This window comes from Garra rufa, chromosome 8 (genome assembly GCF_049309525.1).
Source record: "Garra rufa chromosome 8, GarRuf1.0, whole genome shotgun sequence".
Classification (NCBI taxonomy): Eukaryota; Metazoa; Chordata; class Actinopteri; order Cypriniformes; family Cyprinidae; genus Garra; species Garra rufa.
In genome coordinates this window covers 7,984,336-8,008,358 of record NC_133368.1, presented here as the reverse complement: position 1 = coordinate 8,008,358, position 24,023 = coordinate 7,984,336, and the positions used below count along the sequence as shown (strand labels likewise).

The 24,023-nt window shown below is 35.7% G+C and overlaps 1 protein-coding gene across 1 annotated transcript in view; it reads left to right on the top strand.

Moving 5' to 3' along the window:
- The first annotated feature begins 709 nt into the window (after positions 1–709).
- uxs1 (UDP-glucuronate decarboxylase 1) overlaps positions 710–24,023 on the top strand; it is a 92,759-nt gene continuing 69,445 nt past the window's right edge. Inside the window, exons 1-2 of the mRNA XM_073845464.1 lie at positions 710–1,486; positions 21,645–21,672. Coding sequence (XP_073701565.1) covers positions 1,399–1,486; positions 21,645–21,672 — 116 coding nt within the window. The 5' untranslated portion in view covers positions 710–1,398. The remainder of the gene's footprint in view (positions 1,487–21,644; positions 21,673–24,023) is intronic.

Genomic DNA, 24,023 nt, shown 5'->3' with positions numbered 1-24,023 from the left:
CATGATCTTAACTGGATGGTTGTGACTCTAAAATCAGTTCCATACCTGCTCTGATATTATTCATGGACAGCAAGAAAAAAACAAAAAGGCCAAATGCAAATTCTAAAGCCAAAGGCAAATAAAGGAGGTGTGTCCAATTTGTCTGCCACTCCATAATATAGCTAATACTAATTCATTTTAGCCCAGTGTTTGGTAAATCACACACATGTACAAAACAGTAATTATTTTTTATGAATTAATTGTGCAATGATTTATTTATTGTAGCTACAATACACAATTTCAGCACAGTGTGGGGACATTTCCAATCTTAAATCTAGGTCATGCAACAAAGGTAGCCTCTTGAGTATTGCCACTTACGTAATGAATTACCTATTAGGAAATAGTGGTGCATTTAAGAAAAGAAAGCGCTATTCCTTATCGAGAAGAAACATTATGTTCTTTTCTTCCTAGTGCTGTCCAAAGACCAAGGAATAGTCAAATGAACCACAGGGGTATGAGTCAACGTGGAAAATCACTGAACTTTAACATCGCTCCACTCACTTTATTCATGAATGGGCCACTGTTCTCATGGTGAATAATTCGATGCTTGATTACTTTCCTCTGACAACGCACAAGAAAACATACTGGTAAACCCTGTGCCTTTTTACATTCACGTACGAGAGGAAGAAACTATTCAAATGTTTACACAAGCTCGTCAGATAGTTTCCATCTATCTGAGGAAAAAAACAAACGAGTTTTAAATTCTTGCTATCGCGGCAGGGTGTTTAATCGATCACGGAAAGCATCGCTTATGTTATCCTGGTCATGAGGATCTAATGTGGAGTCGCTTTATTGCTCTATCGCCGAACTCTTGATTAATGACAATATATTGTCGAAAACTGTGATTCTTGGACAAGACAGAGGATTTAAAGTCAACCCCGTGATATCGCGCCATATTACAGTAACATTAGTTAGTTAGCATCTGTAGCTGCATGTCTACAGCAATGCCGCTAACGTTACATGGCTAACAGTTAACTGACCTCAGAGAGAAATAACTGGCAGCCAAAATGCCGTTTTACTTTCTTTAACCGACAAGCTGGATTCACCCGGATGTTTGCTGACGATAAACACGTTGGACTACTTAAACATTCAGATATTGTTTTGACGCAAAAATAGTTTTGAGAAGAAGTTAGCCTGGTTAGCTTTGGACAGTCGTTTGTGGCACTTAACACACAGCTGCTGGTTATACAGTAACTTTCGCATTTCACTACTTTCGTTGGTTATAAATATAACTTTTGGGTATTGGGATAGTGTAGTGTATTATTAGGAAGTACCAGGGTTGAATCTGATGTGAGTGTGTGATAGATGAGAGAGATGCAGTGGTGGTGAGGAAGAGCTCAATGCCGTGTGTGCTGGAGGATGATGCGGATGAGCTGGATGATCACAGTCATTAACAGAAGAATGATGAAGATCCTGATCGCCCTCGCTCTTATTGCCTACATCGCCTGTGAGTAACATATGACACTAACTGACACACTGCCATACTTAGCTGTGTATCTTAGCTGTGTGTATCTGCTGTACTTTGTTTTTGCGACAATGTTAAGCTTAGTAGCAAGTAACGAAAGTTTATCATCGTCTTGATATCTCTAAAAAGTCATAAATTTCAATAATGGAAAGTTATGGAAATGTATCTAGTACACACCCTGTCTCTTCTCCCTCTGAAAAGTAATGTGTCAGGACCATGTGGTGCCCTACTGTATGTTTTTAACCATGGTATTTTCATGTCACTTCAAAATATACCATGGTAACAGTTACATGTCCAAAACATCAAGTGCAAACCTGTGGTTATATCCTAAAATATTATAGTAGTACCAACCATGCAAGGTTTCTACAGTCACAGAATACCTGGAAATATCAGGAAATGTTCAAAGTGTTATCTTCAGGCCTTTAGAAATCATGGAATAATTAATGTTCATCTTTCACCAACATTTAAGTTTTTAATAATTTTGGAATTACTTTTTGTGAGTGTTATTTTAGTATCACTGAGATACTATTATAGTTTTTATTAATATTTGAATTGTATTATTTATATTTTCAGTTTTAGTAATTTTGCATATTTATAATTTATAATAATACTAAAGTAAATTAATACCGTTTCATTGATTTTATTATTATTTTATTATGTATTGATTTTATATTTATTTTAGTACGTTTTAGAAGTTTTAGTAATTTTGCATATGTATAATTTATAATAATAATAATAATAATAAAGTAAATTAATACTATTCGATTGTTTTTTTTTTAAATATTTTTACTATGATTTCATATTTGATTTAGTACATTAAGTTTTAGTAATTTAGTTTATTTTTAATTTAAAATATTATTAAAGTAAATTCTTATTATTTTATTGATTTTAATATTTTATTATATATTAATTTTATATTTATTTTAGGACATCAAGTTTTAGAATTTTTTGTAATTTTTGTTTTGTAATTATAATTTATATTATTAATTATTAAAGTAAATAATACTTTCTTATTAATTTATTTTTTTCATTATACATTGATTTTATACTTATTTTAGTACATCAAGTTAAACAGAATGATTTTTTTCTACCTGGAATAAAATGAAATGTAAAAACTTAAACTTTATTATATATTGATATTGTATTGATTTTAGTACATTCAGTTTTAGTAATTTTGTTCATTTTTAATTTATAATATTAATTATTAAAATAAACAATATAATTTTATTGATTTTATTACAATTTTTATGTTTTTAGAAGTATTTAGAAGTTTTTGTAATTTTGCCTGTTTATATTTTATAATAATAGTAATTATTATTATTATTAAAGTAAATTAATACTATTTTATTGTTTTTTATTATATATTGATTTTGTATTGATTTTAGTACATTAAGTTTTAGTCATTTTGCATATTTATAATTTATAATATGAATTATTAATGTAAATTAATAGTATTTTATTGATTTTATTATTTTTTATTATATATTTTGTATTTGTTTTAGTATATGAAGTTAAAGACGTTTTTGTAATTTTGCATGTTTATAATTTATAATAATAAATAATAATAAAATTAATAATAATTATTATTAAAGTAAATTAAGTGTTGTATTGATTTTATTGTTTTTATTATATATTGATTTTGTATTGATTTTAGTACATTAAGTTTTATTAAATTAGTCATTTTGCATATTTATAATTTATAATATTAATTATTAATGTAAATTAATAGTATTTTATTGATTTTATTATTTTCTATTATATATTTTGTATTTGTTTTAGTATGTGAAGTTAAAGACGTTTTAGTAATTTTGCATGTTTATAATTTATAATAATAAATAATAATAAAATTAATAATAATTATTATTAAAGTAAATTAATAGTGTTGTATTGATTTTATTGTTTTTATTATATATTGATATTTATTTTAGTACATTAAGTTTTAGAAGTTTTAGTAATTTTGCATATTTATAATATTATCAAATAAAGCAAATTAATACTATTTTATTGATTTTATTATTTTATTATTATATATTGATTTTATATTTATTTTGGTATATAAAGTTAAACAAAATGAATTTTTTTTTGCTGAAATAAAATAATATGAATTTTTTATTTACTTATTTATTTTAATAATAATAAGCCTTGAGCAGTCTTCCCCATTTTGATGAAACTGGAATAATCATGAAAATTAATTTGGTCAAAACGTGTGGGAATCTGACCGTGGTACTTTTGCGTTTTCTGTTTGTCTATCTCTGTTTGACCCCCTGTGTCTGTGTTGGTAAATGTGCTGGCCAGGGGGAGTTTATAACATTTTAGCAGCTGTTTCTGTTTTGGCAGTATCATAATTACATGTTACTGGACTGTGCAACAGGCTTTGCATGAGTGTATTGATATGCCTGCAGCTGCCGTATGTACAGTATTGAAATGTGACCTATTTGCAGCTCATTTCTATTCTTTATCATTGAGGACATTGAACTCATTAAGTCAAGCCCTTTAATTATATCTAAACTGTTAAGTTAATGTGTGTGTTGTTGTGTTTGTCTGTTTAGCTCTCTGAGAGTGAGAGAGTGTTGCTGTTAACCTATTTTTGGAACTGTAATGTGAAATGGTCAGCTTTGTGTTATGTGACAGCTCTGGGCAACAGCAGATAAGCTTCCCTGTGTTACAATGCCAATATTAATGCAGCAAAAACATTTTCTAATTATTTGTATGACATTTGCCTAGCAGACCCACAATTAGAAAAGGAATCTGACAGTCTTTATTAGCTCTAGTTGGAGGACATACATAATACATGAAACAAGAAATTGGAACATTTCAGTGTGTGAAGAGGTTTCTTTATGAATTCACTTCTGATAAGAAAGAACGTTGTGCCCAATAAATGTGCAATTATGTTGTGTTATAACTAGGGATGCACGATATTTATCGGACAGATAAATTATCGACCGATATGGGTAAAATTACCTCATTTTTATTGCTCCGATAAATAAATGAAATCCGATCCGATAAAGTACTCTTGCTGGTAAATCAATCAATCAGTCTGGTTTATCTGAGATTCATCTGCTTTCTGAGTGCAAGTGACTGCAGCTGTAAACAGAAGTGACTCTCGGACTTTGTCGCGTGTAATACGTCATCATCGTCTTCGCCGGTCTTGAAGTTTTTCGCGGTGGCAGAGGAGGACGATGCTATTGTTATTTGCAACACATGTTTAGCAAGGATTCTGAGAGGAGGTAAAAAGCCGTCAAGTTTTAACACAACAAATCTCACTTTAGAGGTCGTCATCGCGGTGAATCTGTTTTAGGGGCCGTTCACATGTTGCGCCTAAAACGCGTGGAAAAACGCTAGACGCGCCGCTTTCTCTTTCTTTCCAAACCGCTCTGTCTGCCGTTGCTAAGCAACCATGACCTGCGCTCTCCATAAAGACGCGGAAGTTTCAGCAAAGGATAAATGGATTTTCAGCATTAAAAATCGCTTGCAGTAGCTCTGTTATTAAATTTATTTAAAAATGGTTATTCCTGTACAGCTATGATAAGCTGTTTCTCCACCTTGGCAGTGCTTTCAATGTTATTAAGGGAACGGGTGAAGCTGATTGGTTGGTTCATGTCATATGACCTGCGTTGGGCTTGCGGCATTCTGAAAGGTTGATGTTTTTATCTCGATTCTGATGTTTTATTCCCTGCCTTGTATGATTTGGTTGCTGCACACATTCATAATATGATCAATAAGAAGCTTTAACGGACATTTGGACATCTGACGTTACTCCATGATGCACTTTTCATTTTTTCCAGGTTGACAAATGTCAAAGCATTTTATTTATTTAGAATTGTGGTGCCTTACACAAAAAATAAAAACATTTTTGAAGAGTCAGGACTAGGGCTGTGCAATAAATCGCATGCGATTGTCATGCGTATCTCATCAGTAAAGCCGGTTCTGTGATTAGTAGTAAATCTCCATCACCTGCGCTCAGATGGCGCGGTATTTAAAACACTGAGCCGTAGATCACTGAAAAGCTACGCAATATCGCGTTCAAAATCGAATGCGATTCATCCGCGATTTTGAACGCGATATTGCGTAGCTTTTCAGTGATTTAGGGCTCAGTGTTTTAAATACCGTGCCATCTGAGCGCAGGTGATGGAGATTTACTACTAATCACAGAACCGGCTTTACTGATGAGTAGGCTTGCCACGATAGACGGTGTTGACGGTGTTACCGGTTTTAAGACGCAACACCGGTGACATCTCTTTTCCACCGTGACACCGTCCCATTTTTTTTTCTTTTTTTTTTTTCGTTTTTTTATTAAATATTTATTTGAATTGAATGGGAAATATCATTCTAAATAATTTACTTAAGACGAGAGCATGCACTATAATAAAAAACTGAACATAGCTACAATGCGTCATATTTCATTTATCACGCGAGGAGTTCACGAGTTTGCGCTTACATATAATAAACAGCGTAAAAGTTAAGCATGTTTGGCGTGCTGTCCGGGAGAGGGCTCCGAGCTTGGTAATCATTCCCGAGCCCGGGGCACTCCCCCTGCCCAGGGAGAGGGGTCCGATCTCGGCATTCGGCCCGAACCCAACAAGCGCTCCTCCGAACTGAAGGTGAGGAGATGGGGGACGGGGGGCTATTTAAAGGGATTCTCTTTTAGTGCTTGGATAGGGAGTGTGATTGCTGATGGTGATTTGTCCGTGTTAATTATCTGTGCGAGCTCCTCCCGAAATTTGCCCGTAAAACATCACATCGAGAGGAGTCGAATTTACAGAAAGAGAATGGCGGCCGATTTAGGGTCAAAAAGCAATGCAAAAGCACCAGTTTGGCAATATTTTGGGTTCAAAGCTTTTTATTTGTAGTTTCGTTGTCGTCCATTCAAACAATTGTCGCCGAATTGCCAATTCCCGCAAAACTGAAAGTGAAAGTATAATGCGCACGCATTTATAAGCTATTTAAAAGCAGAAAAAAAGAGGAAACCCCCACCCCCACGGCGATACCGGTATTACCGGTGTTGTCACATGTCGATTAACCGGTGGGGAAATTTCCTCATCGTCACAACCCTACTGATGAGATGCGCATGACAATCGCATGCGATTTATTGCACAGCCCTAGTCAGGACTGATGTTTGCTATGATTGTTAGACCCAGATATATACAGTAATATACATTTCATTAGTTTATCTCAGATTTTGTATTCTCCTGGGTGCACCAAATTATCATATAAAAATATGAACGTATCGGTATCGGCCACAAGAAGGACGTAATTATCGGCTATCGGTATCGGTAAAGAATTTTCATATCGTGCATCCCTAGTTATAACCAAAGCTTCCTACCTGATTTCATGATGAAAACGTACCTGTGGGAACTTTTTTGCAAGACACAAAATGCGTACCAATAAGTGCATATCACTGCAGTTTCTAACAGAAATGAACACTAGAGGCGGTAAAACAGCAAGCATTTGTAATTGTTTTCGTACACAGTTATGATTACAGCTCCATATGTTTCGCTCTCAGGACATAACAAGCTTGCTCAGTAGCTCAGCTGGCACGGAATTAGACTTAGGATGTGGAATCCTTGGGTATGAATAGGGTTGGGAATCGAAAATCGATTCCGATTCTGGAATCGGATACTTAAGATAAAGAATCGGATACTTGTTATAATATTAAAATTTCGATTCCTCGTTTCGATTCCTGGTTGCATTTTTTCCATCTAGTGATCTGCCAGGACCTTCCGCGCGTGCAATCTGCCAGGACTTTACGTGGTAATGTAAACATCAATCGAAAAGATGGATCACGGTAAGCGTTTAAAAGTGTGTCTACGCTTTGTAAAAACCGAAGACAAATCTACCGCTGCACGCAAACTTCATCTTAGAGATCTGCAAGGGACGGATTTTAGTCCTGCGCCCGCCCACTCCAGAAGGAATATATGTTATTTCGTCCCGCAAAAGCCCACATAAAAGTCACTTATACCCCCGCGGGAAGACAGGTATCTACTTTATCTCTTGGCTGCATGAAACAAACCCTCCCGGTAATGTTAAGGCAAAGATGACCAGAGTAATAGTAACGAACTCGCGCGTGCCTAATGTATTCATTCTTGTATATCGGAGTCGTACATTAGGCACGCATAAGTCCGCTGTTGATTCACAAACTATTCATGCTTTCGGTGCTCTGATCCATAGTATTTTTGCGTGAAATTTCAAAATATTTGCATAGTTTTCCAAATGAATGTCCTGTGAGTTTTTTATAATGAATGCTTACCCATAGAGGTGGATCTTGTAAGGGTCAGTGGTGTTTAAGCACATATGAGCACCAGCATAAACAGATTTACAATGTATTTACTGTATTTTTCATTTATATGTTTATTTTATAATAAATACAAACAGTAGATATTCAGTCACTTAAGAAAGAGTACTCTGAAGTTGTGAAGAATGTCTGAATTAAATAATTTAGGTGCTTTAAATCTGTATGTGTGTATTCATGTTAAAAAGTTAGAGCAGAGGATTTTCTTTTAAATTCAAAAGTATAGCTTTAATTTAAAGTTTGTTTGATTTTTTTTTTATAACATGCAGGAGAAAAATAAAAAGGCAAAACTAATGTTTAGGTTAATAAAAAAGGTTAAAAAATAAACACCTTTAGAGGAAATGTCAGGCATAGGGGGGCCTTGCAAAACTGACCCGAGAAGAAGGGGGACCTGATATAAAAAAGGTTGAGAACCCCTGTAATAAAATAATATGTTGCAAGCTAGCACTGAAAATAAACATATTTAATATATTAATGTTTGACTTTTGTGTTTGTTTGTTTTTTTTTTTTTTTTTTACTAAATCGGAATCGAAAATGGGAATCGAAAAGAATCGGAATCGATAAGTGGAATCGGAATCGAAATCGATAAAATTCAAACCATACCCACCCCTAGGTATGAATCCTGTGAAAATCATCACTCACGATGAGAGATCGAAAAACAAGCTAAAACGGCATGCTTGCGATTGCGTTTTTACGTCACATTCACTTTTGTTCATACTGTACATACTTTGTTTGTACATACGACCCTGGACCTCCAAAAAGTTGTATTTTTACCAAATATAGTTCTATTCTAACAAACCATACATCAATGGAAAGTTTATTTATTTTTTTAATTATAAAAATGTCAATTTCAAAAAATGTGACCAGGGACTGCTCTGCAGAAAGCAAATTCCTAATCTCAGCTGAACACCTCTGGTGTGACTTTAAATGCAGACCATAAGCCAAAAACTAATCACCAAACACCAATGACTTGTACATACACTATGGACAAAAGTATTGGGACACCTCTTCTTTACAACAGAAAAAGCACTTCCAAAACTGTGGCAAAAATTCATGTATTTGACTTTCTTTGCATGTTTGCTTTGTAAACACTGGGTCGGTACTTCCACCTACTGCACTTCACACGTGCATGATTACGTAATCGGTGAAGTCGAGCTAGTGCAAGATGAGCATTTGTGGTTAAAAAAAAAAGTATCTAAATTAATATTTTTCTTAGAAAATGACTTGTTAAGCTAGATAAGACACCTATTCCTCTGCTGGTATCGTGTAGAGCTCTTTAAAGCTGCATTGAAACTGCAATTTGGACCTTCAATTTTGGACCTTAATTTCTTTTCAACTGAAAAAAGAAAGACATGAATGTCTTGGATGACATTAGGGTGAGTAAATTAACAGGAAATTTTCATTCTGGAAGTGAACTTCTTTAAATGTCTCTCTAGCCAATTTCCCTTGTAAGTCTCATTTATATTGTCACTGGAGAATCGGAGAGTGTTGCTGAACGCTGAGAGCATTGCCACCTGCAGTGTCCCCCTGCTGAGTTAATAGCTGTAAACACTAGAAATCAACTTCTGTTCTGTATAAAATTATCTGAGGCAGTCGTTGGCTTTTCATTCCTGTGACAGTGACCGTTGTCCAGTATAATTATCATCGATCATAATGGTAATTATGCATTGATCGTGCCTGCAGAACAGTCTTTCAACTCATTCCCTTCCTCCATTATGAAATCTGAAAAGGTGTGCTGTCTGTCTGGGTCATCTTTAGGGGTGGCACGGTTCACAAGACCCATGGTTCGGTTCGTATCATGGTTTTAGGGTCACGGTTTTCGGTTCTGTAAGGTTCTGCTTTATATTTGTTTTATTTTAATCTTTAACACTCCAGAAGTTTGTTTTGGCATATGAAATGTAGCTTGATTATCCACAATTTAGGATACATTATTAAAAAAAAAGTTTTATCATGTAATCATGCACAAACTGAATTGGACTTGACTTTAAGCACATTATTGAGACCATCTCTGAGGAAAGCTAGGGGAGATTTGATACAGCAATAGAGAAGATATTGATGACATGCTTTTCATTTATTTGGCAAAAACAGGACAATGTGTATCTCCACAGGAATTTATGTGCCTTTTTAGCACATAAAGATTGAACTGAAGAATTAACTTGCATGTCTACCAACACACTGGTGTGATGTCTTCTCAGATGAACTGACAAATTAGAAGTGTTGCCGTTAGCATATTATATGCATTTTCCACAATGCTTGCACACAGTCTCAGTTCGATCTATTCTTTTATTCCCGTCTTCATCATAGGTAACATGAAATCCAAAATGTTCCCACACAACTGACCTGGCTAAGGGGCCGTTCACATGAAGCCTCTTTTGCGCACTCAAGTTTGTTATTTCAAATGTAGACGCGTGGTATGCGTGCTCGTAATGGAAGCGACGCGGTGCGACACGCTCGTTTTTCCCAGGCGCGTCCGCGCCGCATCGAGATAAAAACATCTCAACTTTTCAAAAAACTTTTGTTTTTCATGTACCGTGCCACCCCTAGTCATCTTATTATGGGTATCAGGCAGCAGCATTTGGTTACTTGCATTAGTCTGCATTCATATTTGCATTAGTGAGTCATTACTCGGTATTCTTTGCTTGTTAGATGCTCTTCTGTTGAAAAGACCTGTGTGAGACTGAGAACAGACACATTTGCAGATTATACTGTGTGTAGAAGGCTTATTCATCATTAATCTAATGCTAATTAGTGGAGCAGGTTTTTGAGAAATTATTCTTTTTATTTCGCTCTCTGTTGGTGAGTCTTTCTTATTGGAGTGTGTCTTGATTGGAAAATCATGCACTCATGGGGGAACTGCAGCAGATGAATAATCAAATAATTCAAATGAAAGTAAATAATTTTCAAATGAAAACAATAAAATTAAAAATGTATTTTTTTCTAAAAATAATTATGATGGTTTTATATTTTAGTATATGCATGCCATGTGACAACTAACCAACATCAGAAAATCATTAACATCTTGTTAAATTACTAAAATATTACTTGTGAGTTATAAAGTCAGAATTGCAAGATAAAAACTTTTTTCTCAAATGCGAGTTTGTATCTTGCAATTCTGTCTTTTTTTCCCCACAAATGAGAGTTTATGTCTCACAATGCTGACATTTTTTTTCTTGCAATTCTGACTCTTTTTTTTTTTTTTTTTTTTAAGAATTGTAAGATTGTAGAAATGTTTTTCTCAGGGGGAAAAAAAAGATGAAATTGTGAGTTTATATCTATATCAGAATCGCAATTCTGAGAAATAAAGTCAAAATTGCGACTTTAGTTTTCAGAATTGCGAGTTTGTCTCACATTTCTGACTTTTTCCCCCCAGAATTGCGTGATAAAACTTGCGATTCTGACTTTTTTCTCAGAATTAAGTGATATAGTGAGTTATAAACTCAGAATTGTGAGATATAAACTTGCATTTCTGACTTTTTGCTCAGAATTACATGATATAAACTCACAATTACAAGAGAAAGACCTGGTTTCACAGACAGGGCCTAGATTAAGCCAGGATTAGGCCATAGTTCAATTAGGACATTTAAGTCCTTTTTTTAAATGTGCTTAGAAAAAAAAGCATTACTAGTGTGCATCTTGAGACAAAACAATGGCGCTGATATATTTTAAGATTGATCAGTGCAATTTGATTTCAGTTGAAACAACTCAGACTTACATCTTAGTCTAGGACTAGTCTTAAGCCTTGTCTGTGAAACCAGGGGATAAAGTCTGAATTGTAGGATAAATTGCAATTCTGACTTTTTTTTCACAAATGCTAGTCTGTATCTCGTAATTTTGATACGTTGTCTTGCATTTCTGACGTATTTCTCAGAATTGTAAGGTATAAACTCACAATTGTGAGTTATAAAGTCCAATTTTGAGGTGTAAAAAGATTGATGTTCTTAGAATTATGAGTTTATATCTCACAATTCTGACTTAATTTCTCAGAATTGTGAGTTTATATTTCACGATTCTGAGAAAAAAAGTCAAAATTGTGGGATATGAAGTTGCAGTTGTCTTTTTTAATTTTAATTTTTTTCATTGGCAGAAATGGGCTTCCATAACAATCAGCATTGGCAATTAAAAAAAAAAAAAAAAGAAAATATATGGTCGGCGACTAATGATTTGCATGTAAATCCTAGCTAAGATTGATGTCTGACAGAGAAGAAGACCAGTTAGCAGCTGGGGTTTCCATCAGGCTTTATGGGGGTCAGTGCTGTGAAGTGTTGGTTTATGTGTCTAAAGCCCCAGAGATGGAGATTAAAGCAGGAGATTACAGAGGATCAGTGCAAATCAATCGGCTAATGGTCAGTGCACCGGCCGTCTCGTAGTAAGACAGCATGAGCACGCAACACCAGGACCAGTAGCTTTAAACATTATTCTGCACCACAGAGCACACAGTCACCAAAAGGCCACACAACTTTGTGTCTAAAAGCATAAAGGCTTAGCTTTTTTCACTAGATGAAGTTTCCTGGGCAATGTTCAGAGATCTGGAGAGACATGAAAGAGACATCATGCACCGCTATTTTTGGTAGTACTTGCTCATTTTTCCCTTCTGACAATTTCCTCTTCACTAATGCAATCCATTCATCTCCTCAGTGTTAAATTAACATTTGCTAGTCTTTGCTATATTTAGCCCCTTCTTTGACTTCTAGAGTTTTCTATAAAGCCTATTCAAGCTGCCATTTGCCATATTGAAATTGCCACAAGAACTAGATTCCTGGCTGTTAAGAAAAGCAGGTGATTTGACCTATAGTTATGAAATAACACCGGAGGCAGTTCATTTTAGAAACTGTTTGTATTGTTAAAATTGCATAAAGATGTTTTTGTCCATTTGTTAGGGATTTTTCTGCCATTTCGAGGATTTATGGAGATTTGTTTTCGTGAAAATCTTTTTGTTCGGGTCACTCTTATTTAGCCTCTGTCTTTGCCCCAACCTGCTAATGCCACCCCTGTTTTTCAGTCAGTGATTTCGGCCAAAATTGCTGTTTCGGTCAAAAAATGTATATTATATATATATATATATAGCCTGCCACCATAGAGCCCCCCCACATAACAAATCCCAATTTAACCCCTGCACACAGGTGTCAAGGTCATGGTTTTCCTAACTATGAAGGGGTATGCTGGAGGCGGCATATTGTAGCGCTAGTACTTTTTTGGATCTGAATGTAACATAAGGATGTTTTTATCTCTTCATGTCATTCAGAGCATCAGATTTGCCCCTGAGGGCTGCAGATGGTTTCATATGTTCTTCTATGTGATCATCCCACTTTATGAATATTCATTAAATCTCCTGTTTGACAGGAATTTGGTTGTCATAATATTTATGCTGTGTGTGATTTTCAGAAGTCGCTTTTTCTGGCTGATGAGATATGATTTACAAATTTGCTGCAAGAAATGTTTGATTATTGTGTTGGATTTCTCTTTAGAGTTTTGATGTATTGATGTATCATTATATATCATGTTGTTTGATTTAGAAATAGGATTGTTTAGCGTCACATCTTCCATTGTTTAGATCAGTTAGGTCATTGTTTAGATTCCCCTTATCTTATACTGCAGTTTGTGAACACGGCAGATATATCTGGGTTCAGCTGTTTATCTTCACACTTCATCTTATAAACACTTTGACCAAAAGATGTCCCCTCCGCTGCATGTTTACCTACACTTTTAAAAATAAAGGTGCTTCACAATGCCATAGAAGAATCTTTTTTGTCTAAATGTTTCCATAAAGAACCTTTAAAGGTCCCATATTGTCAAAATCGAAATTTCCTGGCTTTTTTCATGATAACTGAGGTCTAGGGCTGTGTAACTACCATATGAGTTTCAAAACAGTCACTCCACAGTAAACTGCACACAGCCTGAATAAAGTAGCTGTTTCTTTTCACGAGCCGCTGTGACTTCCGTAACGATGTGACGTCCGATCTACTCAGTCACCGCCTTCAGTCACCAACCACCGTCCCACCCTCCTTTTGTCAAACCCAGACAATATCGTGTCCATAACATTGCTAAGCAACAACAACACGGAAACTAATCTAGAAAACCCTGTTCAGTCGATAGATGTCGAAACTACATCATTGCACAGGCTTCAGAACAACGTGAATATAAGAGACCACTGGCACGTCAACTTCAGCCTCTTTCACTCAGCAATTCCGGTAAATACACGGATAATGTGTCCCATGATTTGTTCCGGAGTTGTTTAATTTGGTTCATTCACAGTTGTTTTCCGGAATCTGTGCATGCTTTACACACAACCCATAAAGACATGTGACGTTTGGATGTGAGATGTAATGCGACGCGTACGTTTCACTAAACTGAAACTAACCTGAACAAACTGTGCTTCAGCGCTGATAGTGAGGAGCTGGCTCTGTCTGATCGCTGCTTCATTCCACTTTGCACATATTTTTTTGTCGTGAAGAGTCACATGATAACATGCATCATCACTACAACACTGCCTTTATGGTTCTGGCTTTTGTTCACACAGCGCTCGTTCCCGTAATTTTCCGGAATCAGCGCGCATTGTGAAAGGGGCTTTACTAAAGCAACAGTTATGTAGCCTACTGCATTCGGTGTTTGAAAAAGAAAAAAACATTAATGATCATTCTGAAATATCCTGTTGAGTATCAGCAGGCTAGGCTCTCTCTATCTGGGTTCGGTTACAACGATACTTGACCGTAGTTACCTGTGATTGGCCTGGCTGTGCGTCACTCAGAAAACAACAGGCCAATCAGAAGAGAGGCTCATGAATATTAATTAGATGGGCCAAAATCGACCTGTTGTTGACAGAGCTCCTAAAAAGGAGCTGTAAAAATATATTGAGATGGATTTTGGCACTTATACCGCAAATATATATTCTTGAGGACATCAACAGCTAAAATAAACCTCCAGAAATGTGTACAATATGGGACCTTTAACATCTGAAGATCCTTTCTGTTTCTCAAAAGGTTCTTTGTGGCAAAAGAAGATTCCTCAGATTATACATATGCAATATGTATAATATATGCAAAACAAACAGTGTTCCAACCAATCAGCGTCAGGGGTTTGGTGTTGTGGACTTTCGCTCCGCCTCCCTCACATCCCTGCACCAGTAGGAAAGTCCACAACACCAACCCTCTGACGCTGATTGGTTGGAACACTGTTTGTTTTGCTGTGGAATAGTTGATAGCACCGATTGTTTTTTTTGGCATATCTCGGACCCTAGGCTGACCACAGAGACGCGTTGTTTTTTTACAGTCGATTTATGGGGCAGGCAGCGAGCGGATCGTGAAGAAAGGTCAGCTGAATTTGACACTTTATGTTTCAGGCTTGAAATCGCTGATACAACATTTAAGAAAGAGATGGTTCTTTAAAGAACCTTTGACTGAATGTTTTTGTGTGGAACCAAAAATGGTTCTTCTATGGCATCGCTGTGAAGAACCTTTTAAAGCACCTTTATTTTTAAGAGTGTAGAGGTAAATGAAAAGAGTAGCTGCGTTTCCATTACATATTTGTGCAAAACTTTTGTGATATTTTATAAATGTTGGTTTTAAAAAACCTATTATGAAATATAGGGGTTTGAGAAATTGACACAAAATCTCAGTATTTTATTGATAACAATAATTAGATGATATTTGTGTGTACCTCATGGACTTCCGTGGACAGCTGACTCCTGAACATTTAATATTTTCCATTTTCTGTCTGGTCAGTTCACAGCAGTGATAAAAATTAATCTTTTCCAATATGTTTAAATAAATTTTTACCTTTTATGACCATTTTTACCTTTATAAAGCCATTTTTTAAAGCAGTGTCCATCATCTTTCGAGTCAATTTCTTACATTTGGGCTGTTACCAATCAAATGAAATCATTATGAACAAAATTCATCTTTGCAATGCAGAGGAAACACAGAAGCTGCATCTGAACTGGTATTTAGATGTATTTACACACTCTGTTTAATGCAGCTCAGAGAGACATGGAATGCTTTAATACAGTCAAATGCATTAAATAATGTTTCAAATACTGATATTTGAAATGATTTAAAAATGAAAGATACTTTAAATGTGAAATTAAAGGAACACTCCACTTTTTTTGGAAATGGGCTCATTCTCCAACTCCCCCGAGTTAATAATTTGAGTTTTACCGTTTTGAAATCCATTCAGCCGTTCTCCTGTTCTGGTGTTATCACTGTTAGCATAGCTTAGCATAGATCATTGAATCCTATTAGACCAATAGCATCGCGTTCAAAAATGACCAACGAGTTTCGATATTTGTCCAATATAATACTGCGCCTGCTTCAGTCATGTTATGGCAGCAAACTTCCTTGACTATTACGCCGGAATGGGAGTGTAGTTCCTAATCTTATCAGCCTAGAAAATCGCAGCTTTACATTTTCATTTTCTTTTTAGTACACAATATAACTACAGAAGAGTCACGTTTTAAATAGGACAAATACCGAAACTCGTTGGTCATTTTAGAACGCGATGCTATTGGTCTCATAGGATTCAATGATCTATGCTAAGCTATGCTAAAAGTGATATCACCAGAACAGGAGAACGGCTGAATGGATTTCAAAACGGTAAAACTCAACTTATTAAAGGAACACTCCACTTTTTTTGGAAATAGGCTCATTCTCCAACTCCCCCTGAGTTAATAAGTTGATTTTTACCGTTTTGAAATCCATTCAGCCGTTCTCCTGTTCTGGCGATATCACTTTTAGCATAGCTTAGCATAAATCATTGAATCCTATTAGACCAGTAGCATCGCGTTCTAAAATGACCAACGAGTTTCGATATTTGTCCTATTTAAAACTTGACTCTTCTGTAGTTATATCGCGTACTAAGACCAGCGGAAATGTAAAGCTGCGGTTTTCTAGGCCGATAAGATTAGGAACTACACTTCCATTCCGGCGTAATAGTCAAGGAAGTTTGCTGCCGTAACATGGCCGAAGCAGGCGCAGTAATATCACACAGCACATGTGCAAATGTTTACTTCCGTCAACATATCCAACGTGCATGCAGCACAGGCAGCGTTCCTCGCCATGGAGACATTTTTGAGAGACGATTTAGAAGATATTTACTTTGGTGCAGATCCTGAAACGTATCAATTTGAACCAGAATTCACTGAAGCTAAGGTTTTGGAACGCGAAAGACAAGAAAGTGTGTCTGAACTGCCTGGGACAGAAGGGATGAGGAGAGCAGATTCGAGCTGGTGGGGCTTGCCAACCCATGCCAACTGAAAGTGAGTGCCTGTGTTGTCGCGAGTGGGACCAGGTATTGCCATCGATGGCAAGGGTGGATCTACCTGATGAGGAAGTTGCATGTCGCAACATCCGAGGACTTGGATGCAATGCTGCATCCTGCAGTAGTAGACTTTTTTTCCGGTTTGATCAAATAAACTAGAAAAAACGTCACACGCCGAGTGGACCTAATGGCCAGCTGTCGCAAGAGTAAGTTATTCCTGCAACCACTACAATATATAATATAAAGATTTTAAATGCATACTGTCAGTTTGCATTTTCAGGCTTATATTAATGATGTACACTTTTACTCAAAACTGACTTTAAACACCACCGACTGTTCGCAATAACTTTCTTTTGCAATCATACATGGAATTTGGTCATAGCAAATACTAGGCCAACTGTTCGCCCAAAACTACTCTTCAGGGGTTGCATTTCACAGGTAACGTTAGCCAACAATATCATGTTACACTTACAGCCGTGGGCGATGCTCCTCGTTGTCCTGTCTGTAACGTTAGTTTGAAGATTGTTGGGATCGCCGTGTCCTTTAGACGCCGTGCTGTAGTACCGGTAAAACCATCCAAATAGTCATCTGGTTCAAAATCCTCGGAGCAAACACGCCATTTCTTGATCGTTGCTAACGGTGTTTTGAGATCCATGTTCAGAGCTGCCAGCCATTGATTCATTAGTCGGAATTGCTTTTTTTTTTTCCGTGGGAATTCTATGAAACATGGTACTAGAGTACGTCTTCGACTTACTATCACAGCCCCTTACAATGCACATAACCATAGCTAATCACACACAGGTAAATCCAGCCACTAACAATTTACCAGCTGCAACTCTGACAGCTGCAACAACCGGAATTACACAAACTTAGCACCGGTCACATTGGAAGTTACCTAGCTGGGATCTAATTTCAGGCGCTTTGTGATATTACTGCGCCTGCTTCGGTCATGTTACGGCAGCAAACTTCCTTGACAATTACGCCGAAATGGGAGTGTAGTTCCTAATCTTATCGGCCTAGAAAACCGCTGCTTTACATTTCCGCTGGTCTTAGTACACGATATAACTACAGAAGAGTCAAGTTTTAAATAGGACAAATATCGAAACTCGTTGGTCATTTTTGAACGCGATGCTACTGGTCTAATAGGATTCAATTTATATATATATATATTTATATATATATATAAATAACATGATCAACTTCCAGAAACGTAGCAAGGTTATCAGTAAAGTAATCTACTGTATGTGACATCAGGGGTTTAACCGTAATTTTACCAAGCTACGAAAACACTTTTTGTACACAAAGAAAACTAAAATAATGACTTTATTCAACAATTTGTCTCCTCCGCGTCACCCTAGCTCCATTTTAGAGAGTATACATTTAACACAAACAGCATATGCTGTTCTAGGGCTGTGCCAATAATCAGATGTGATTTTTGGCCATACAGGTACTGATTCTCCCATTGTTTCCTCTAAAGCCAGATAATTGTGTTTCCAGACTAAATCTGGCTACTAGCATACAGAGGTGGCAGCCAAAAAGCATGAAGATCTCTCTCTTCCATGTTTACTGAAACACAGCGGCTCATATCATTTCCAGATGATGAAATGCATTGAGGGGGCTAACCACATCATATACAATTAAAAACTATTATCAGTAGTCTTGATGTGGGTGTATTCAGATGCTTCTTCATAAAAGTTTCTTACTCAATGCATTTTGAAGTACATTGCATATGATCTGTTGTGCGACATTACAAAATACATTCAGGGCATGTAATCTGCTGTATTTGCATGCAGCATAGAGCTAGTATATTTAGTCTGAACTAAAAGGCTCTTGAAAGTTTCTTGGTGGAAAAATATGTTGATTGACATTTATGTAATACTTCTGTTTGTGCAGTGTGACACAATCACCTTACTGCTTAATGTATTCTGGCAAAACCATATTGTAAACTGTTCTGTACGTTGCTTTCTTAGCAAGCATTATTCAAAGCTGCACAATGTGTCCTTGCATGATATTTTATTAATGTGAGCTTTGGTTAATACTTAGTTAAAACTCTGGAGACACAAGTGCAACCACTTACACATATTGCACAGTCTTGAGTTTTAAGTCACTGGAGACCCCAGAACCAGGATGGAGAAATTCCGATAGATGAATTTGGGTCATAGGGAATGCTACTTTGAGAAATGACTGCTCCAGTTCTGTTGGATCCCTAAAGAGGCCCCAGGACTCAACAGAGTTGTTCACCAAGAGAGTGACCTTGACAAACCAGTCTACCGTTGCCTCCCACCTGCCCCAAAACACAATTTTCATGACAGGCAGGACTAAAAATAATTTAACCACTGCAACTGTGAGAACTTGACCAGATGTAACAAGGCATGTTTTGAAGTCTGTATTATTCTATTTCCTGTTCACTTGAGCTCTTCAGAAGCTTTGTTTCTGAAAAAAGCCAGTTTCCTCAGATTAAACTAGAATTGATTTATCAGACAAAATTGCATTTCAAAAGGTTGAAATCAACGTAGTGTTATATGTGACTTTTGTCAGAGACAACAGGGATAGTTCAATCAAAATATGGCATCCTGTGTTGTTCCAAACATATGACAGAGATATTTTGTAGAACACTTTTGGGGACCATCAACTTTCATTGTATGAGACTTTTAAAAAAAATGTATTCCTTTGGGTGTCTGGTTCTGTCACCCTCAAATGGGCCACATCAAATTGCTTCTCCTCACATATTTGCCTTGACATGGTCCACAGAACAGCCTGCCGTAAATCACGCGGCACCCAGGTTTTTGTGGCGACAGCAACAAGGCCACTGGGAAGAACAGGCCAGATTGGGAACAGAGGGATTTACATAATTGTCTCTCCATCAGGTTTCCTGTTCACACTCACCTTTTGCCTTGGATTCTTCTTATACCATACTCTTTTTTTGTTCACCTCACATTTCAACACTTCAACATTTCAACTAAGCTGTCGTTGGTGATACTCATCTAGAGTCAATGTGTAGAGAGCATGGTGTATTATTTATGGTGGTGATTTTTTCCTACTCAAATCCTACTGACATTTTTGATGTGTATTGGCAGGTCTGAGTTGTTTGTCTTTGCGATGTGTAGCCTAGAGAGAAATGATATTCCACAAAATCTTAGTTAAAGAGTAAAAAGCTTGTGTTTACAATATTAATGTTCATAGTAATGAATTATATATAAATGTTCAGCCTCACGTACCCTAGACAGATTCATTTTTTCTACATATGTGTGCTTTGATCAGCAATTTATTGAAGAGGTACTTGGTAGAAACAGTGTGCGTTTGTGATTAGTATTTTATCCTTATAATATTATTCAACTTTTATTTTAGTTTAGTCATATTGCTTTATAGTGAAAGCAGTCTGGACTTTCATTTAATTCTTTTAAATAAGTACTATAGTAACAGCCCATAAATAATAGCCGAGAATCCAACCAGTGACTATTAAACTAACACTCAACCTTTCCGTTTATACTGGATTTCTAAATGTCTAAAGGTATTTAAAGGTTCATGAAACACTAAACTACATTTTCTGAGATTTTTAACAGTTTTTTTTGGCAGTGTTAGCACCCGGTAAATTAAATTGTAGAAGAAAACCAGTTCATTTTAAGCTTCTTTGCACTATTTTCATCTTCTGGGTTTAAAATAATCATGTCAGATTATAGTAGAAACTCATCAGTGTCTCATAATTACTTTTGAGATGGTATATCTTTATACTATAAGATGCCCGTTCTTCTCTTAATTATTTACATCAGTATGTTTAGTTTTCCTTCTGCTTTCCAAGCCAGCATTTATTTCATCCAAAGTACTGCAAAAACAGTACAATTTTGACATATTTTTAGTATTTTAAGATAACTATTTTTTATTTGAATATATTTTTATATTATAAATTATTTTATATTTTATAGATTATACATTCTAATGTTCTGATTTTCTGCTCCAAAAAATTACTGTTTTTACTGTACTTTGGATCAAATAAATGCAGACTTAGTGACCAGAAGAGACTTCTTTAAAAACACTAAAACTCCTACTGTTCAAAAACTTTTGACTGGTAGTGTAAGCGATCAAACTGCTTATATAAACACCACAAAAGAACACTGAATGCAAATGCAAAAGCTCATGTGTATATATATATATATATATATATATATATATATATATATATATATATATATATATAAAAATATAATATATTAATGCAAAGTACAAATGCAAACAGCTGTGCATTAATCTGTGCGTAATGTTCTGTGAGTTTACAAGAGCCATGTTCATTTTGATGTGTGCAATGTCAAATTGCAGCATGTTTTTATTGGAACCTTTGATGCTTTTAACTCTTTTAGATTGGCTCAGAAGCTGTTTTGTTTTTGTCTTCCCTCTTTCATTTTTCAAAACTATTATCAATTGATAACATATGTTTTCCATTTTCAACTGAACCAACATAATTACCTGCTTTAAGCTCTAACAGCTTGACTATATATTATTAATAAAGTTGTAATGGTAATGACTGTAAAAGCATTTTATTGAGAATCAATTTGTATTTGTTATACTTGGTTTGGTACTGATGTTATCTCTTCTTTCTTCTTTTAGCTGTCTGGGGAACCTACGCAAATATGAGGTAATTTTCGTTTCTTTTTGTAGAAAAGATGATGTTTCAGACAATTTGCTATCACAGTCTACTGCAAAAAAAAAATAAAAAATCAGCGGTCCTGTAAATGTCAGGAAAACTAGTAGATGTCAGATTTGCAGCCATTCTGCTCAGATAGGCTGCCCAAAGCTGTCATCATTAGAAGACCTTTTATTATGTTGCTCTTAGGGCTGTCACAGATGTAACAGGTTTTCACGGCATTACTATTGCAGCCTAAAGAATTCATGGTAACACTATTATAGCAATATCTATAGAAATTTGAATAAATAAATGCTATTAGTCTAATTTGTTTTCTTTCTTCTTTTTTTTTTTTTGATGATGACTACACATACACATACTTTTGCCTTTATGCCATAATTAATTTAAAATACAGTATACTTCACATATTTACTGACATATAACTTTACTGATATAAAATTATAATTAAACTATATTAATATGATTTCTTTATTGCACAATGCACAGTAAGTATACCAGTATACTGAAAGTACACTTGCAGGGTATTTTTATTAAGCACATAAATATGTAAATGTATTTGTAGTATACTTAGCACAAAATATATGTATTTCAAATTTTAGTATATTTTTTTTTTTTTTTTTTTTTTTTACAAGGGTACTGGAGTTGTTCACTTTCAGAACAAAAATTTACAGATAATGTACTCACCCTCTTGTCATCCAAGATGTTCATGTCTTTCTTTCTTCAGTCGTAAGGAAATTATGTTTTTGAGTAAAAAATTTCAGGATTTCTCTCGATACAATGGACTTCTATGGTGCCCCCGAATTTGAACTTCCAAAATGCAGCTTCAAAGGGCTCTAAACGATCACAGCCGAGGAAAGAAGAGTCTTATCTAGTGAACCGATCTGTTATTTTCAAAAAAAAAATTACAGTTTATATACTTTTTAACCTCAAATGCTTGTCTTGTCTAGCTCGGCAAGACGAGAGCTTGAGATTCAAAACGGTCAATATCGTTACGGTATGTCCCGTGTCTTTTGCTTCTTCAACTTCAAAAAATCGCCCCCACATCGCTGTTTTACCCTTTTTTTTTGTAAAGGGCATTTAGTCTACTTTGCATGTTCACATCAGTGTTGTTTTCGTCAACTGTCCCACGCTTTCGCTGTAAAACCAAGGGTGGTCGGGCCTTCTCTGCTGCGGCACCTAAACTCTGGAACAGTTTGCCCTTCGCTGTGAGATCTGCCCCGTCATTATCCAGTTTTAAATCAGCTCTTAAAACTTATTTATTCTCTTTGGCTTTTAATTAAGTCACTCTGGATTGATTTTATATGATCTATTAAAGGGATTATATCGAGTGAAATAGTGTCTATAATTGTATTTTGTCTTGTCTATTCTAAAAGCTTTTATTTGCACTCTGTAGCTCTGTACAACACTTTGGCGCAACTCTGTTGTTTTTAAATGTGCTATAGAAATACAATTTGACTTGACTTGACTTGATGACGAAATCATTTGGTTGACGCCACTTTTTTTCATGACGATAACGAGACGATGACGAGATAAAAATGGCTCGTTGATGACTAAAACATGACGAGACGTGTGTGACTTTTCGTTGACGAGACGAGAATAGACGAAAATGTTAGTGGGTGGTCCGTCAGACGTTTAAAATGCATGACATTTCTGCTTATTGTGCATGCCAATCAAAACCTAAAACGTATCTGCCGCTGTGGCAAGCCGTTTTAGCATTAAATACTCTTTGCCATACTAGTATGGCAAGCCGTTTTAGCATTCCATCCTTGTTTGTCTTTTATGTTTTAAAACATTCCTTCATTATTGTAATTATTGGTGAAAATAGTCGATCCGGAAGCTCACATTGTGTTGAACTATAGATCTGCTATTTTCAGAACTTATAAGTGACACTACCCAACAGCAAAATACTTACTGACCTACGTTAATTTGTTAAAAGACTACTTTTTCCCCTTTTTTTGACTAAAACTAGACTAAAACCTTTTTGACTTTTCGTCGACTAAAATTGGACTAAAACTAATAAGCATTTTAGTCCAAAAGACTAAGACTAAGGCTAAATCTAAGATGGTTGTCAAAAACAACACTGGTTCACATTGTAAACACTGGGTCGGTACTTCTGCAGTGATTTAGAAAGATTTTGAAGTTGGGGAAGAAAATGGATAGGAGTTTTTTGACATACCCAAACTGTATTGGCCGGTTCAGCAGACTTAGACCAGACTTAGACTTAGACCGGATGAGCATTTAAGGTTTAAAAGTATATATCGTTTTGCTAGATAAGACCCTTCTTCCTCGGCTGGGATAGTTTAGATCCATTTAAATTGCATTTTGGAAGTTCAAACCTGGGG